The sequence below is a fragment of the Lonchura striata genome, chromosome 1A, assembly GCF_050655825.1.
Source record: "Lonchura striata isolate lonStrDom1 chromosome 1A, ASM5065582v1, whole genome shotgun sequence".
Taxonomy (NCBI): domain Eukaryota; kingdom Metazoa; phylum Chordata; class Aves; order Passeriformes; family Estrildidae; genus Lonchura; species Lonchura striata.
In genome coordinates this window covers 4,955,738-4,971,963 of record NC_140741.1, presented here as the reverse complement: position 1 = coordinate 4,971,963, position 16,226 = coordinate 4,955,738, and the positions used below count along the sequence as shown (strand labels likewise).

At 39.8% G+C, this 16,226-nt stretch overlaps 1 protein-coding gene across 2 annotated transcripts in view; it reads left to right on the top strand.

Annotated features, from left to right (window-relative positions):
- The window catches only part of ANO2 (anoctamin 2), a 132,760-nt gene that overhangs the window by 84,824 nt on the left and 31,710 nt on the right, over nt 1-16,226 (top strand). For both annotated transcript variants that reach the window (XM_031503685.3, XM_085568527.1), the window contains exons 15-16: nt 9,474-9,548; nt 15,395-15,596. In XM_031503685.3, coding sequence (XP_031359545.2) covers nt 9,474-9,548; nt 15,395-15,596 — 277 coding nt within the window. The remainder of the gene's footprint in view (nt 1-9,473; nt 9,549-15,394; nt 15,597-16,226) is intronic.

Genomic DNA, 16,226 nt, shown 5'->3' with positions numbered 1-16,226 from the left:
AATTCCTTAGCATTTCTAGATTTCAAACATCTTGCTTCCTCCATCCCTTGTCTGTACAGCTGTACCAGTGACCATGTTCCATCAAGGGTGAAAAGCAAACATGTCTCTTCCTTTCTGAAAGAGGTCATTCATGTAGAATAAACACGAGTGGGAGGTCCCTACAAAAGCTTTCTCTGTCCTGACATTTGTCCTGCTTGTGTCTCATTCCATTTCACACTTGTATTTCTGCTTTCTCAACAGCCTGTTATTTAATCTCTGCTTCTTTCACTATTCACAACCTTTCCTAATTTAGTATTATCTGCAAACCCAATTGACATGGCCTGGAGAGTTGCTGCCATGTTAAATGCAGGATAAAGTGTGATCCCTGACCAGATACCACCTCACAGTTTCATGTACATGTTTCCACTACTTTCACCACTTATTTGGTTTGGAGTTACAGACATTTGTTTTGTAGATAGAGCTACTTTTCTTTTTTGTCTACTTTTTTTTTTTTTTTAATCGTAGGAAAGACACAGAGAACCATTTTTAAGAAAATTAAATATGAAGCCTAGTGTTTCCAATTTTGCTAACTTGCTTTATAATAAATTCAAATAAGGCTTTTCAAAACATCTTTCAATAGATCTGCATTTTACTGCCAACTTCCAACACAGCTGCTTCTTCAGAAATAAAGAGAAAGGGGGAAATTATCTGGGATGCTGGTAGGAAGTAGCCCCCTGGAGAGCTTTGTGTGTTTCCTACACAGTTTTAGCACATATATACAATTGAAATAAATATTACCTAACTCAGCCCAGTGTATGAGTATTATCATTTCTTTGTTTGGAAATTGGAAAGGACTTCTAATTAGATTTTTATGGACCAGGGGAAGTTCAGGTTGGACATCAGGTTGGAAGAATTTCTTCACATAGAGGGTGATTAGACATTGGAAGGGGCTGCCCAGAGAGGCAGTGGAATCCCCATCCCTGGAGGTGTTTAAGGAAAGCCTGAATGTGGCACTCATTGCTCTGGTTTAGCTGACAAGATGGTGCAAGCTTGGACTCACTGATATTAGGCTTCTTTTCCAACCTGATTGGTTCTGCAATTCATGAGGAAGTCACTTCCAATTTGATAGCATCAGGAATATGTGTGTGTGTATATATATATATATAAAGATAATGCTTATAATACCAAAATATATGTATTTCATTACTCTTCCCACTCCATTAATAGTTTGTCTCCTTGTCTTTTCCTGTCCTTGTTTTATTGACAGCTTTTAATTACTATTTCATACTCTTCCCCACTCTTGTTGGGTTTTGTGGGGAGGCTGGGGTGCTCATTATGGACTTCTACTTGCTATAGACTTTCTCCATGATTAGCCAAACAAAATATTCCCCTGGCCATGGGATCAAAGCAAGGGGCAATGCCAATGACAGAGAAAGCAGGGACAGGACTCTTCTAATTCCAAAATATGTCTTTTTTTTTTGGAGCAAAATGGAGAGAGCTGGAGGCCCCTTGCTCTTGTATCCTTTCCCATCCTTCCAGTCTTCCATTTGCTGTTTATCCAGAACTCTTTTCTGCACGTCATCTCTCTGCTATTGGCAAAAGTTTGCCTCTGTAGATTGTGTTCTGCAACTATGTTTCAAATTTTATAGCAGATTCAAATGTTAGAATACAAACTTAATTAATACTTTACAGCTGGTAATAAATGTTCTGGAGCCAGGGAAAGAATTTTGCATAGCCACATGTCCCTTTCAATCCTTTCTCCGCTCCTCAAGCTTTTCATTACCAGCTTAAAAGGGTTGCTAAAATTTACACCACTGTGCTCTCCTCTGGTGCTGGTGTGATCGTTCACAGTTTGTGTAAGCTAAATTTGAAATTGCAACCCAAGGAAGCCGATAATGTGTTGCATGTCCTTGTCTCACGCTTTGTGTGGGGATAAGTGGCTTCACATGGCGTAAGACAATGGAGAATCATGTTCAAAGTGTGCAATGCCAAAGCCTTACAGTGAGATTTTGCTGCCCTAGGAGTTCTGTGATGATTTCACAGCAGCAAGATGTTCAGGCCAGATTCTTCCAGCTAGGACACCGACAAGGAATTAGGCCAGAAAAGCTTCAAGGGAACATGGAAAGGACATTTTTCCTCAGAGTCTAGCACTAAATGCATCTCTTCCAGAACTGAAATCATAAGCTGAGATAAATTTAATTCAGAGAACTGTAATTTGTGCTTTGCAAATTGCAAAATTGCCAACTGTATTACTCCCACTTTTGCTAATATGAAAGTGTATAATGAGATTAAACAAGTGGTTTTAAAGTTCAGATATATTGTTATCTACCTGTGACAAATAGACTTGAAGTTACAAAAGATAGCATAATTTTGCACATTTTTATATTTTAAGAAGAGATACTGCAGGTAGATGGGAACTGATTGTGTAACCAATGGTCTCACATAGGACTCACATAGAGTCCTATGATGAAAAATTTACAGAGAGAAACTCTTAAATTATATCCCTGCCAGTAATTTAAATGGTACTGAATTATGTGAACTACTAAAAGGTAATTTTTTTTTTTTAATTTATGCTTAATGAATTGTTTTAAAATGGGTTGTGTTTATTATTCCATTAACTTCTCCATTAGAAGTTCACAGTTTACATGACAAAGTGTGAAACCAGAATGACTATTACAATAGTGGTGCTCTGGATCTCAGGGTACAAAGTGGAGGTTGGAGATTCAGTGAACTCTAGGACAGTGAAATCCATTTTTTTTGTAAAATCAGTCTTTGAAACCCATTTTGTTTTCCCTGATAGTTCCATGTCCAGTCAATATCAAAGCATATTAAATTGATTCAATCATGCAAAGTAAAGTAGGCATATGTCTGGCTCAAAATCTGTCTCCCTCATGCTTGACTATGTTTATTTAAGAGTTTTTTAAAGCCACATGTGGTATTTTATTACATTCTTTGAGACTTTTCTATTTGCATTAATAGATATATTAAAAAACAAAAGCTGAGCAGGTGACAGGGTATCCCTTCATGCTGAATTTGTGACATTCCAGTACCACCTTCTCTACTGTGGCAGGCCTGAGTACTACTGTCAGTCAGGGGCTTTGGAAATCCCACCAGATGTATTTGTACAGCTGGCCCTTTGCCTTCTCAGGATCAGCCTCATTATGATTTATTAACCATCTACAAAGAGCATTGACAAATAATGAATATTTATGACTACAGATGTAATCCTATTGTTTGTGCAAATTACAGTATTTTCCTGGTAATATTCTGAATGGCTTCAAGTTGACATAAATAATTCATGCTTGTAAAGCCATATGTTAAACTGTCATTGTAAAAGACTAAGTGCTGCCAGTTTTCACTTGAACCATATGTAAATATCAAGCACTTGATATTAAACAGTGATATAAAGTCTAAGCACCTAAATGCCACTTACACAATAAAGATTGCAGTATGCCACAGTGCATTGAGTGCCAGTGTCAAAAGAAGTTTAACTGCATCAAAAGAACCATTTTTATTCTTGAGTAAATTACAACATATTAATTTAACCAAGTCTAGCTTTACAGATTTAAATTTCAGTGAGAGCAGACCTCCAGCCTTTGTTATTATTATTATTGTGTGAAGGAAACAGCTTGAAATATTTCCACAAATCTACAGCAAGTCACTAGTTTTTATCGAGGTACTTGTTGCATGCATGTGACATACATTTACATACATGTAATGAGTGTGTATATATATATATATATATATATATATATATGTGTGTGTGTGTGTATGTATGTGTATGTGTCAAATGCTGTGCAAAACTCATAGAGTCATGGAATAGCTTGGGTTGGAAGGCACCTTAAAGACCACCCAGTTCCAAGCCCCTGCCATGGGCAGGGACATCTTCAACTAGCCCAGGTTGCTCAGAGCCCCATCCAACCTGGCCTTGGACACTGCCAGGGATGGGGCAGCCACAGCTGTTCCAGGACTTTTTATTTTTCATTAGGAATTTCAGAATGTAGTGTTAAGACTCATAAGGAGTAGAAAGCTCTTGGATTCACGGATTCTTCCCTCCATTCTGCCAGCATCTTCACTGACAGAGATGAGGCTGGTATCCTCTTTCCTGCCGGGCCCCATGGCTGGAAGCACAACCCTCACCCATCACATCAGATGTTTCTGGTCCCGTGGGAGCCCTGTTATGTGGAGGGTCAAGTCAGTTGCCCATGTCAGGTCTGTAGCCTGTGGGAGATTTACTTCCAGCCCCATTACAGGAAGAAAAAATACAGCTGTGGGCTTGGCTGATGGTTCCCATTCCGAGGGAGTGGTCTCAGCCAGCTTACAAGCCAAGAGGTGGCCTGATCATAGTTCAGAAGAACCCACAGCCAAGTCCCAGAATTCTGTCAGTAGATGCTCTTAACTGACAAATTTGCAGCTAAATGCCAAGGATGCAGATAGGCAAATTCAGATTGAAAATAAACCATATATTTTCAACAGTTAAGGTAATTAGCAATTGGAATGATCTAATAAGGCTTGTAACTGACTGTTCATCACAGAAATGCTCAAGCTGTAATTAGGGTTTTTTAAAAAAAGAATTAGTTAAATCATATTTATTATCCTTATAGCAAAAATAATCTCAAGGAAGTTACATGGTTACGAAGGAGACTAAGATGGGGTGGTTAAAAATAACATTGCTTAGCCTTAAAATCCATTAATTTCCATGATCCCAATGTGTGCCTTGCACACACTTCTCAAAGCTCTCTATTCTGCATTGCTTCCACAATTTAGATTTAGAGAGTGTCCACTAAGCTCCACTGAAAGCTAATGGTGTGTCTGTGCTACTCTGCATGTTTCAAGGACAGGAAAAAAAATTTTAATTAGAGGTTTTGCAGTTCTTCATCTGTCTCCAAATGAACCTTGACAGTTTGTTTTCCATGTGCAGTCCTGAGACAGAGCATTGCTCACAAAACACAAACACATTTACTGTTAAAATGCCATTGCTGCTTGAATGAGAAGAATAGAAATGAAGTTCTCTTTTAATGGGTGGATTTTAAAACACAAATGTTTTGTTTTGCTTCAGTGGGGGTCTGATAATAGAACTTCTAGATTCAGACAGGGATGGACACAGGCATTGCAGATGCTCAGCATGGCAGCAGTTTTTTCTTTCCTCACAGAAGTCTGAGGGCTAATACAAGCCCTCAAAATGTTTGAGTCCCAAATATAGGCTGAAAGAATCCCATGAAGTTGGCTGAATTTTCTTAATTGTAATGACCACTGTGGCCACTGGATGATCCCAGAAATACTGATGGTCCTTGATTGTACCTCCTTTTGTGTCATCACCCTGGAATTGATTGTTTTTCACAGCTGCCCATTCTGCAGGCCTTTTATGGCTCTGGAGGATCCTTTACTTCTTGTCTTAAACTTATTTCAAGGCCACAGTAAAACTATAAGGACCCCTTATTTCAGAAGCAGCTCGTTTCGTGTCTTGTCCTGAGCCTGCAGAGCACAGACAGTGCTTTAGGTGTCATAAATACAAAAGAGCTGTATTTGATACCACAGTTCATATTTCTAGATGCTCATTTGGACAATGCAGCTTTTACACAAATTAAAGCTTTTTATTGAAGTATAAATCTACTAAGAAATGTGAAGTTATAAAAATGCCAGTTAGTTATTTAGAGCTTTCTAGAGGTGAATTTCTAGATTTTGTGATTGGAAATATAATTTTGTAGTTTATTTTTGTTGCTAGCAGTGTAAGACCTTAGAGAGGAGTCCTAGATTTTGTTCTTCTCTGAGCATCTTTTACTAAATTCCAGTCAATTATTACAGCTCTGTGCAAGTCCAGTGAAATCACTGGGATTGCCCAGGTGCAACCACAATGAAGACCTTGAATTTCAGCACTGGAGCTACAAAGCAGGATGGAGAAGAAAGAAAATCTCTGGTTGTGCTCCCCAAGTGAAGGTTGAGCTGGCACTGCTGATGGTTAGAAACACCTGCTTGGAGGAGGTGTTGTCTTGAGGGAAAATAGCCACTAATAACTAAAATAGCTGTGATCTGAGCAAAGTGGCTGTGGTTTAATTCACAGAGAAACATAGAACTGTTTTCAAAATCTGCCTGGTACTGTCCAAGTTCAGGGTACTTCCAGGTTTCCACAGCCCAGAGGCCCATCCACCTGAAGATGCAGAGCTGGATCTTTGCCATGTTAGGTAACTCATATGGAAATAAACCATCCAGAAAAATATAGAAGGGGTTTAATTTTATCTTTTTTAAAAAAATTTTTATATTTCATTTTCTATTTTTTGATAGGAAAAGAGCTGTATCCCTTCAAGGAATACATTCCCCACATGATTAAACATTAAAACAGGAACACGTCACTGCACACAGGCCAAAACTTGCTTTTTCCTCCACTAGAATTGCAAATCCATCATTGCATTGAAGGAAAACGAAAGTAAGATTTTTAAAGTAAAACTTTCAGTTTGCCTCTGGCACAAAACCAAACTATTTCTATGGTGAGGTTTTCTGTCTGCATATAAATATTCCCCTGCAACACCGTTTATCTTGGGGAATGTTCCTCGGTGTAACATATCTGTCACTGAGATTGTTCTGCAGATGATCCATTTCATCTTGTTGTGTCAATAAATACTTAAAATTTTGGGCTGCTCCAGATAGAGGATCATCCAGCCCAGCTCCTGGCCCTGCACAGGATCCCCCAACAATCCCACCCTGAGCAGAGCACTGTTGTCCAAATGCTCCTGGAGCTCTGGCAGCTTTGGGGCTGTGACAATTCCCTAGGGAAATGGCAATTCCCTGTTTAGTGCCCAACCACCCTCTGGGGGAATAACCTTTTCCTGCTATCCACCCTAAACCTTCCCTGATTCAGCTTCATCCCACTTCCAGGGTGCAGAGATTCTGTCTCTGGTCACAAGAACAGAAGGCAGCTTTGCACTGCCTGGATGGATTGGGAGCTCTGGGATGGATGAGGATGAACTGGGAAAAACTGAGATGGACAAAGAGCCCTGGGAGGGACTAGGAGGAGCTGAAACTTCTGGGATAGACTAGGACAGACTGGGAGATCTGGGATAATGAGTTAAATTTCCAAATTTGTTTTTGGCAGTGTATGTTAAGCAGCTCAATTTCTTCATCCAATGTTGCCTTTTTTCTCAACGTTGGCTTAGCAACTCCTCACGTTGTTCAGAGCTCCCTTTGGCTGAGTGCTACAGTCCATGGCAAACTCATGGGAAAATAAGGTTCAAGGAAGAACATACATGGAAGGAGCTGAGAAGATGGCCTGCTGACCATCCTGGTGTAACCTCAGCCAGCAACCACTCATTCCCCAACAGCAGGATCAGGGGGAGAATGGGAAGGCTAAAAGGGAGAAAATCCCTGCTTTAGGTTGGATATTAGGAAAAAAAATTTCACTGAAAGAATAATAAAATACTGGAATTGTCTTCCTAGGCAGGTGGTGGAATCACCATCTCTGGATATATTTAAAAAAAGACTGGACTTGGCACTAGATGCTATAGTCTAGTTGTGGTGTTAGGGCATAGGTTGGACTTGATGATCTTAGAGGTCTCTTCCAACCTCATTATTCTGTGATTCTGTAATTTTGCAAAACAAAACGAGGAATTAATTCCCTGCTTGCCATGGTTGGCAGGTGTTCAACCATCCCCAGGAGAGCAGAGCTCCATCACATGCAACAGTTTCTCAGGAGGACAGACGTCATTACTCCAAGCATCCCTCCCTCCCTCCTTCTTCTCCCCACTTTATACACTGATCATGATGCCATAAGGTTTGGAATGTGCCTTTGGTCAGTTGGAGTCACCTGTCCTGGCTGTGTCTCCTCTTAAATTCTTTCAGCAGTGTGGCAGCAATGTTAAGTTCTGCTTCACAGTAACAAACCCATCTCTGTATTATCAGCCCTCTGTTCAGCACAAGTACAAAGCACAGCCCCACACCAGCCACAGCCCTACACAGCCCCTAGTGAAACTAAAATGTGGTGTCCTTCAGGACTTCAGGGAATATAATCCCTCAGAACTTCTTCTGTCCCGTAGAATTGCCGAGTGGTAACAGCCAAAATGCAATGAAATGCATGTGTGCATTCACAGGAATGCTTTTTCAAGTAGCCTTCCAGCTACGTGCTGGACTCTGTGTATGAACTGTAAAGAATATTTTTGTGCTGTGTACACTGGGCCAAATTCTTGGTGCTTCTGGTTGGGTCTGCTGTGCTCCAGTGCTGCCAGGACTGTCCTGAAGGAGATGAGATGAGGTCACAAGAGGGGCTGCTGAGTAATGCTCCCTCCCACAGTGTCTGGGCACCACCACCATGGCATTGGATGTGTAGGGTTGTGCTGGGTTGTGTCCGAGTGTAATTCCACATCCCGCTTAGAAAATCCACAGCTGCATTTCTGCACTTAAATGCTGCAGTCCTAATTCTACTTTGGGAAAGCTTCTTACAAAGGCACAGCGCTCCCAGATTTTTATGTTTATCCGTGGGCAATTGTGCCTTAGAAATGGTTTATAGCAAACCTTTGACCTCAGTTCTAATCTGATTTAAATTCATTTAAATTTAGAATCACTCTGGGCTAACTCCAGTGTAAAGGTAGTACTGGTCCATGGGGTAGCAGTGGTGCTTCACAGAAATACCAACAGCAGCTGGCTTTGTGTCCTTAGTTAATTTGATTATATAGTTTTAGTTTAACTTAAGCAAAGCAGCGACCTTATTATTATTTTAAGAAACCTATTTTGAGAGGAGGGAATCGTATTTCTCACATAAATCCATCTTCAAATGTCTTCTTTAGATGTACATACAGCTGGGGCTGGAGTTGAGTTTGAGTGGGGAGGGGAAAAGCATACTGGATTTCACTGATCACAGTTGCTTTAAATTATGCAGGGAAGAGGGAGATGCTGTTTATGCATGAAAAAACAAGGTTGGCAGCAGGGATCAGAGAGGCCTTGCTTTTGTAGTTTCCCTATGCTATAAAACATGTACCAGGGGAAGGACTGGGGTATCTTGCCAAGAATTATCTGAGGGGTCACATTTGGTGCTTATGACCACTAGGAAAAAAAAAAAGAAAAAAAGTCTGTGTTCAATGGTAGTCAGCCTTCTTATCATGGTTTCTGTCTCAAGCACTATTCTTCTGTACTTTTACAAGAAGCAATTAAAAATAAATGCTTGAATTTTGCTTTGCCTAAATGTGTATTAAGGTCAATTTCAGGGTTTTCTCCTGATAAAACTTTAGTGAGACTTGAATACATGTTTTCAAATACTTAAATCAGAGTTGCATAGGATATTTTCTGAATTTTACAGACATTTTCTACATGTCTTATTTACTCTTCCTCTCCTTTATCTCAAATTAAAATCTACTTTAAAATAACAGTGTTCTAAATCACATAATATACTTCAAAATCACAGCAGAGGAATTGATAATGGCTCTCAACAATAAATCCTATTAATTCTAATGTTTCCTATTGTACAGTTCTGATTCATCTGTTATTTTTGTTTATGTGTTTTGCTACAGAATGAAAAGGAGAAGCTGACATGGATTGACCGCATGCCTGGATATGCAGCAAACTTTGGACTGATTCTATTTATGGTAACATAATTTGCATTTCTGCTTGTTTATTAGGGGTGAGAAACTTTGCCATGAGCATCTAGAAGGAAACCCCTGAATTGCTGTTTTCAAATACGTTAAAAATCTGAAGGTAAGGTCAATTTTGGAGAAATACTAGGATGGTTCATGGAGCTCAATGCCTGCCTCCAGCTTTATTCTCTTTTTCCAAAGGCTGCTTGTGGAAGGTGTGATTTGCTGTAATGCCAGCAGTTCATTGCACAAATTCTGCCTCTCCCCCTGGGTTTCTGCTCCATCTCTGTTATCCAATAAAGGGATGACATTGATATTTAGTTGTCAGCACAGTATTGCATATGTTGGTCACAGTGACGTTCAAAAAGGTTGAGCCTCTGAACAGGTGACATCCAAGTGAAATAAATCAGTTGCTGAGAAATATTTATCCAAGACACATTCAAGGATGGATTGTACAGTAGATCATGGTATACAGTGGGATCATGGTACACAGTCCTCCCTCTTGTTCAGTCCTCCCCCACACTTGAATCAGGTGTGCAGTGCAGCCTCTAAAGTGGCGATACCATTGTCCTAGTCAAAAGTCAAATTTCCAGAAAAAAAACCCAAATCAGGAAGCTGCTGGACTTTGTAAACAGCAACAGGAAAGCCTGGCTAACAAACCCTAAATTAGATGGTAAAGGATCCCATTATCCCTCTGGTTACAGGAATTACTGAGTGAAAGCTGTTCATATCTACAGCCACTGTAAAATGGCAATGAAATAGGCCTGTTTACACAGCATGTAACTAGAGAAACTCACCTGGGGCCTAAATTATTTTAAGATACCTAAGTGTATTTCTAATTTACTCAAATTTGCATATGCTGCACCAGATGCCCTGAGAAGATTTCATTTCTTTTTCTGACAATCAAATACTCACATTGAAGTAAATGTCTACACCCTTATAGATACGTTTATATATATTTATGAAGATGTATGCCTTGCATATTCCGAATATTCTCTGTACATTTTAGATGTGTCATAGATGCACGTACTTGTAGCATTTTGAGTGGGTTTACCATCCTGAGGCCATACCCACAATTTGCTTTTTAGACAGAGCCTCTCAAGTGGATTGAGTCATGGCTTCAATTAGAGCAGGCCACACTGAGTCTGACTAAACACACAGCCCTGACTGAGCTTTTCCAAGTCATTCTTTTGCAGACAAGGTGCTTATATGTGCTCTTGACTTTCACCACATGTTTAAATTTCCCCTAAGCATGAGCTTAAAGTGCTTTCCTGACTCACAGCCTAGGTATTACCCTCCCTGCTTACTGTAACATCTCAGAGAGATTTATAAAGGGTTATTACCTACAGTTTGAGAGATGTAAAATGCAGAGCTCCAATTCTTCAACTTCTGTTTGTGACTAGTGGAACTAGGCTGACTTGCACCATCTGGCAAAGTGGACACAATGATCTTATTTTTGCAATATTTTGAGCATTATTTATATGTAAGTACCTTCAGGAGACAGCTTGCAAACCATGCATGAAATTCAAGCCAACTCTTGATGAGGGAGAGCATGCTCTGCTATCCTACATGGATATTGCAATCTGTTCTTTACTCTATGGGTTGTTTCCCTTTTTCCTGCTAGATTAGGTAAAAAGGAATTGGAAAGATCAGACTGAAGTTTTGTTATCAGTCAGAGAAATAGAATTGTACTGAGAAACATTATTGGTCTTGTTAACCTCTATTATTATTCACACAAATTAATTGTTTTAACTGTAAGGACTATGTACAAAATAAATAATAAAATCTTCAATTTATGTGTGTGTGCAGGGGTACAAGAGTCTGACAGAGACCTGCACACAAGTGCATAGCAATTTCTAGTGCTGCAGAAGTGATTGTTGAATTTTAATGCTACCTTTTCCAGGCCAAAAGGGTCTGGTGTTCCAAATCTATAGGTGTTTTCCATGAAGATTTCTATGTTGCTATGGAGTGATGCTGTTTTGTTCAGTCCCTCCTTCCCGAGCTTTACATCCCACACTTTCTCTGGTGATTCTTGAAGCTGGATTTGATTTTCTTAGTGTAAAATCTTTCATCTTTATTTTTTTCCCCCCCTTTATTTCCATACTTCTGTTGCGGACTTCATTTTTGTGAATTCTCTTTCAAGAATTGTGTCATGGTCTTTTCTTCCTGGCTTTTTCTGTCTGTATTAAGCTAGGCATGCTGTTCATTTTTTTCAAGATGCAGGCTGAAAAAAACCATTGTGTTTGCTGCTCATGTCCAGTCTTATATCATCAAACAATTCCAAGGATTAATTCACACATGTTTGGATGCTTTAAAATCTGATCACAGTTCTTTTGTTGTGCACAAAGTCTCACTGGACTGCAGAGGGGGCAGAAGATCCAAGTCTGATTTAAGCTATGCATTTTGCAGGGATTGTAGGACAGAAGTTAATAAGTCTTATTTTTGCAGAGTAAGATCAATGGTAGAAGAAGATCTGGGCTCAGCTGGGCATCTAAAAGTTTTTCTTGAGTGTGATTAGCAATAACATGCCACAATTTAGAAGGCACATGTTGTGGCAGGGATTTCTGAGTTGGGGGTAAAAATGCTGGTAGTGTTGGAAGAGAGCAGGGTGGCATGGAGCAATGCATCGCTGGGGCTTTTCTTTGTTTGGCTCAGTCAGAGGAAGGAAGAAAATCAATTTGTGTCATGGCAGAAGAGTTCAGCCTCTTCCACACTGTTCTCACTCACATGGTGTAATACTTGACTCTAGAATAGCCCTACTGTGGAGCCAGAGAACTATCTGGACATTAAATTGTTATCCTGCTTGGATGGAGGTAGCAGCCTAGCCCATGGGGTTTTATAACTTCCTTCTCAGATCTAGTTTGCTTTCCTGTTTGTCTTCATTCATACCAGGCTCAGTAGGTGACCTTTTCTGCAGCCAATTTTCACATCTGTTTCTAAGCATTTCAGTCCTGGATGGACTAGTTCAGCTATTCAGGGAAGAAACTGCCATAATGGGGGGGAAGGATGGCCAGAGGGAATGTTGGCAATGACAACAGCCCCCAGAGTGGGCACCTGAACAAATGGTGGCCTGCCTGATCAGGAATTTGGGCAGAAGAGGTATTTTCAGGAATGAGACAAATGCTGTGAAGATACAGGAACCATTCCCCCTCAGTGACTGTCTGGGGAGTGAGAACTGTGCTCACAGTAACTGTGCAGTCCTACAAGCCCTCCTCAATTTTCTCTTCTTGCTGGAAGCACAGATAATGAAGACTCCTAAAGGAGTGTTTTTCCATCTGTGTCTAAGCAGATGTTTAAAAACAGCTGAGCAACTGAGAGTTTCTGAAGCCCTGGTGCTTTTGCAAAGCAAATATTTTTGTTCTTTAAACAACTAAATTATTTTTTTTTCAGTAACTTTGTACACCTTGCTATGGCAATGCATGGATTGAAAAGGTTGCTACTCTCATCCTCCAGTAACATTCCTCAGGGCAAGGCATCCCTAAAATCCTTTGGTCAAGGTCAAGAGTTTGCTTTTGAGCTTTCATGATAAAAATTTCCTTTTTGTCTCTTTAGTGTGGACTGTGCTTGACTCTTCTTCCTGTACTGTTAAGTTATCATTCCTAAGTGGGAATTTGTGATGGAGAGAGGTGTATGTGGAGGGATCTCATCTGCTCCAGAATGAGGCATCCAATTGCTGATTTTCCTTGTCCACCACCATAGTGAAAAAATTGCAAAGAAATCCACAGGGAAAAGAAACAGGAAGAGAGTATCAGGAAGTTGATTAAGAAGGAGGAATCTGTGACTCAGATTAAGAAAAAGAAAGGAGCTTCAGGTGTCTGTAGAGGTGGAAGGTAAAGTAAATTAATACCAGGTGTTGCTGTTTTGTTTTTGTCCTTTGTTGGGATTTTTACTCTCTACTCTAGTGATTATAATGGGGAAGCAAGGAAAAGTTACATGTTCCTGCATCCCTTCTGTCACAGCAAGGTAGTTCAGCATGAATGTGATTTTTTTTTTTTGTCCTTTTGGCAGGTAAGTCAAAATAAAAATAGATATAAACCCCAGAAATATTTCCTTGACACAATGAAAACCACAAAACCAAAGGAAATAATATTTAATATAATTTGAAAAGTTTTCATTTAAACTGTTTCAGGTTCAGGCTTTTATCATTCACCTACATTTCATTTAAAATTAATGAAACAGTTCTTTAAAAAGTAAAATTAGATGTTTTACTAGGTCTAACTATTACTATTTGCTGACAAAACATATTTGACAATTTCATTTGAAATGTCCAGGAGTTTCTCCAAATAATTAATTCTTAGTATGTTTACTAGTTCTTCATAAAAGCAAAATGTGCCCAGTTTTCACCTTCAACCTTTAATAATTTAACTCTGATTCTTTTTGTGGTTCTTTTGCAATAGTTCCTTTTTATGCAACAACCTTTTTCTGCATACAGGAATTCAATTCAATATTGCTGGATCATTAAAATAAACTGTTAAATTTCCTTAAACCCATATTTTGTATCTGGGCCCCTAGGCCCATTTTAATAATTGCAGTCGTCTAATCTTTCACATTGAGGTAGTCTCTTTCATCTGAGGATCTCAAGATGTTTTACCTTAAATAATGAATGTACACTGGAATTCTTGCTAAAGGCAAAAATGAAGGGGAAAAATGTAGCTTCTCCCCTTTTTGTGCTGTGATGATGAAAATTTGCTATTTTTTATTATTGTTTTAATGATTTCTTTTTCTTTGTGGATTAATTTAGATTTTTTTTTTTTTTAACAGAATACCACAGCCCTATGAAATTCAAATTCTTCTTGTGGGAACTTGACCTTAAATAGAAGGGCCAACTTTCCTCATCTCATGGGTGAAAGCCAGCCCAGAAAGGATGCCAGGGATACCAAGTGATTTCTGGGACACAAATGTAAAGTGAAGCTCTTATAACTCTGCTTAGGTCAGCCTTAAAGGAATAATAACAGGGGAAGCTTTTTATTTTTAAATTTGTAAGTTTGCACTTCTGCTGTGCACAGGTGAAGCTGTTTGGGCCAGTAAAGCCAATTTACCTGACTGCACATAAATACAGGCCCTTCAGTTCAAGCCACCTGAATCTATTGCCATAAAAAAAGATCTTGTTTAATTCCTGCTTTTGAACCCAAAATGCCCAAATTTCACTGCATGAATGATGTGTGTAGCTTTAATCAGAACAGACATGCCCATCTGCAGGAATCCATGGAATTGGTATAAAAGAATCATAGATTGGTTTGGGTTGAAAAGGACCTTAAATGTTATCTAATTCTAACTCCCTGTCAGGGGCAGGGATGCCACTGACTGGATTAGGACACTCAGGTCCCATCCAGCCTGGCCTTGGTCTCTTCCAGGGATGGGGCAGCCACAGCTTCTCTGGGCAACCTGTGCCAGGGCCTCTCCACCCTCACAGAGAAGAATTTCTTCCTAATATCTAACAAAAATCTCTTTTGGTTTAAAACCATCCTCCCTTTTCCTACCACTACCTTCCCATGTGAAAATTCACTTTCCCTCTTTTTTATAAGCCTCCCTCAGATACTGAAAGGTGGTATAAGGTCTCCCTGGAGCCTTACTCTTTTCCAGGCTGGACAATCCCAACTTTCTCAGGCTGTTTTCACAGGAGAGCTGCTGTGAGGCATCCAGCCTCAGTTGAATTGTTGTGCCAGTTTGGAGCCGTGCATCCATTTCCTTATTTCTTATTTACATCCCTGTTTGTTGGAAAACCTTTTAATTCCATCATCTGCACGTTGTCACCTCGCACTAAGGAACAACAATGCCAATCCATGGAACATACCCAACCTCCCAGCCACAGCTTCTGTTTCCAGGCTGAGCTAATCTGTGTGTTCCTGTGCTTGCAGATCCTGCTGGCGTTTTCAGCAGTGTTTGGGGTCATTGTGTACCGCATCACCACGGCAGCAGCCTTGTCCTTCAGCGCAGACGAGACGACCAGGTCCAACGCTCGAGTCACCGTCACTGCCACTGCTGTCGTCATTAACCTCGTGGTGGTCCTCATCCTCGACGAAATTTATGGAGCTGTGGCCAAATGGCTGACAGAAATCGGTAAAACTGCCTCGCCACATTCCTTATTAATCCATGTATTGACACCAGGGGGTGCAAGGAGGGTCCAGGAGGAGAATTTCCTCCTGGACAGGGCCAGTGAAAACATTCAGGCCTGTGAAGGTTCCTCTTTAAGCTAAGAGCTGCAGAAAGTCAGTGGATTACTTTAAAAATAGTGATGGTTCTCACAAAGTTACACTGATGCTGTTTCCCTGATGGAAGTTTTAACCATTTCCTTACTGCTCAAATGATTTTTTTGTTCCATTTTAGCGGCATGTCTGGGCTGGACTTTTTATTAATGGTTTGTACTGCAGTTAGTGGTTGGACTTTCAAAATTTATCTTAAACATCAAAATATTGTTGCAAGCCTGGCTATTTATTTCTTTTAAAGGGAAGTCATTCCTTTGACTCCTATAGAGGTTTAGGCCTAAAGTATTGATTTGTTATATACATTAGGCTAAAGATGTTTACTAATAGGGGTATAGGCTGGGGTTTTGTTTTATTATATAAATTAGACCAAGAATGTTGACTGATAGTGCCTTTACATGAGATTACTTTTAAGAGTTCTGTTTCTTCTCAATTTCTCAAAACACTTTTAACATCACAAATGAAAACATCTCTTTCAGTCCTATTT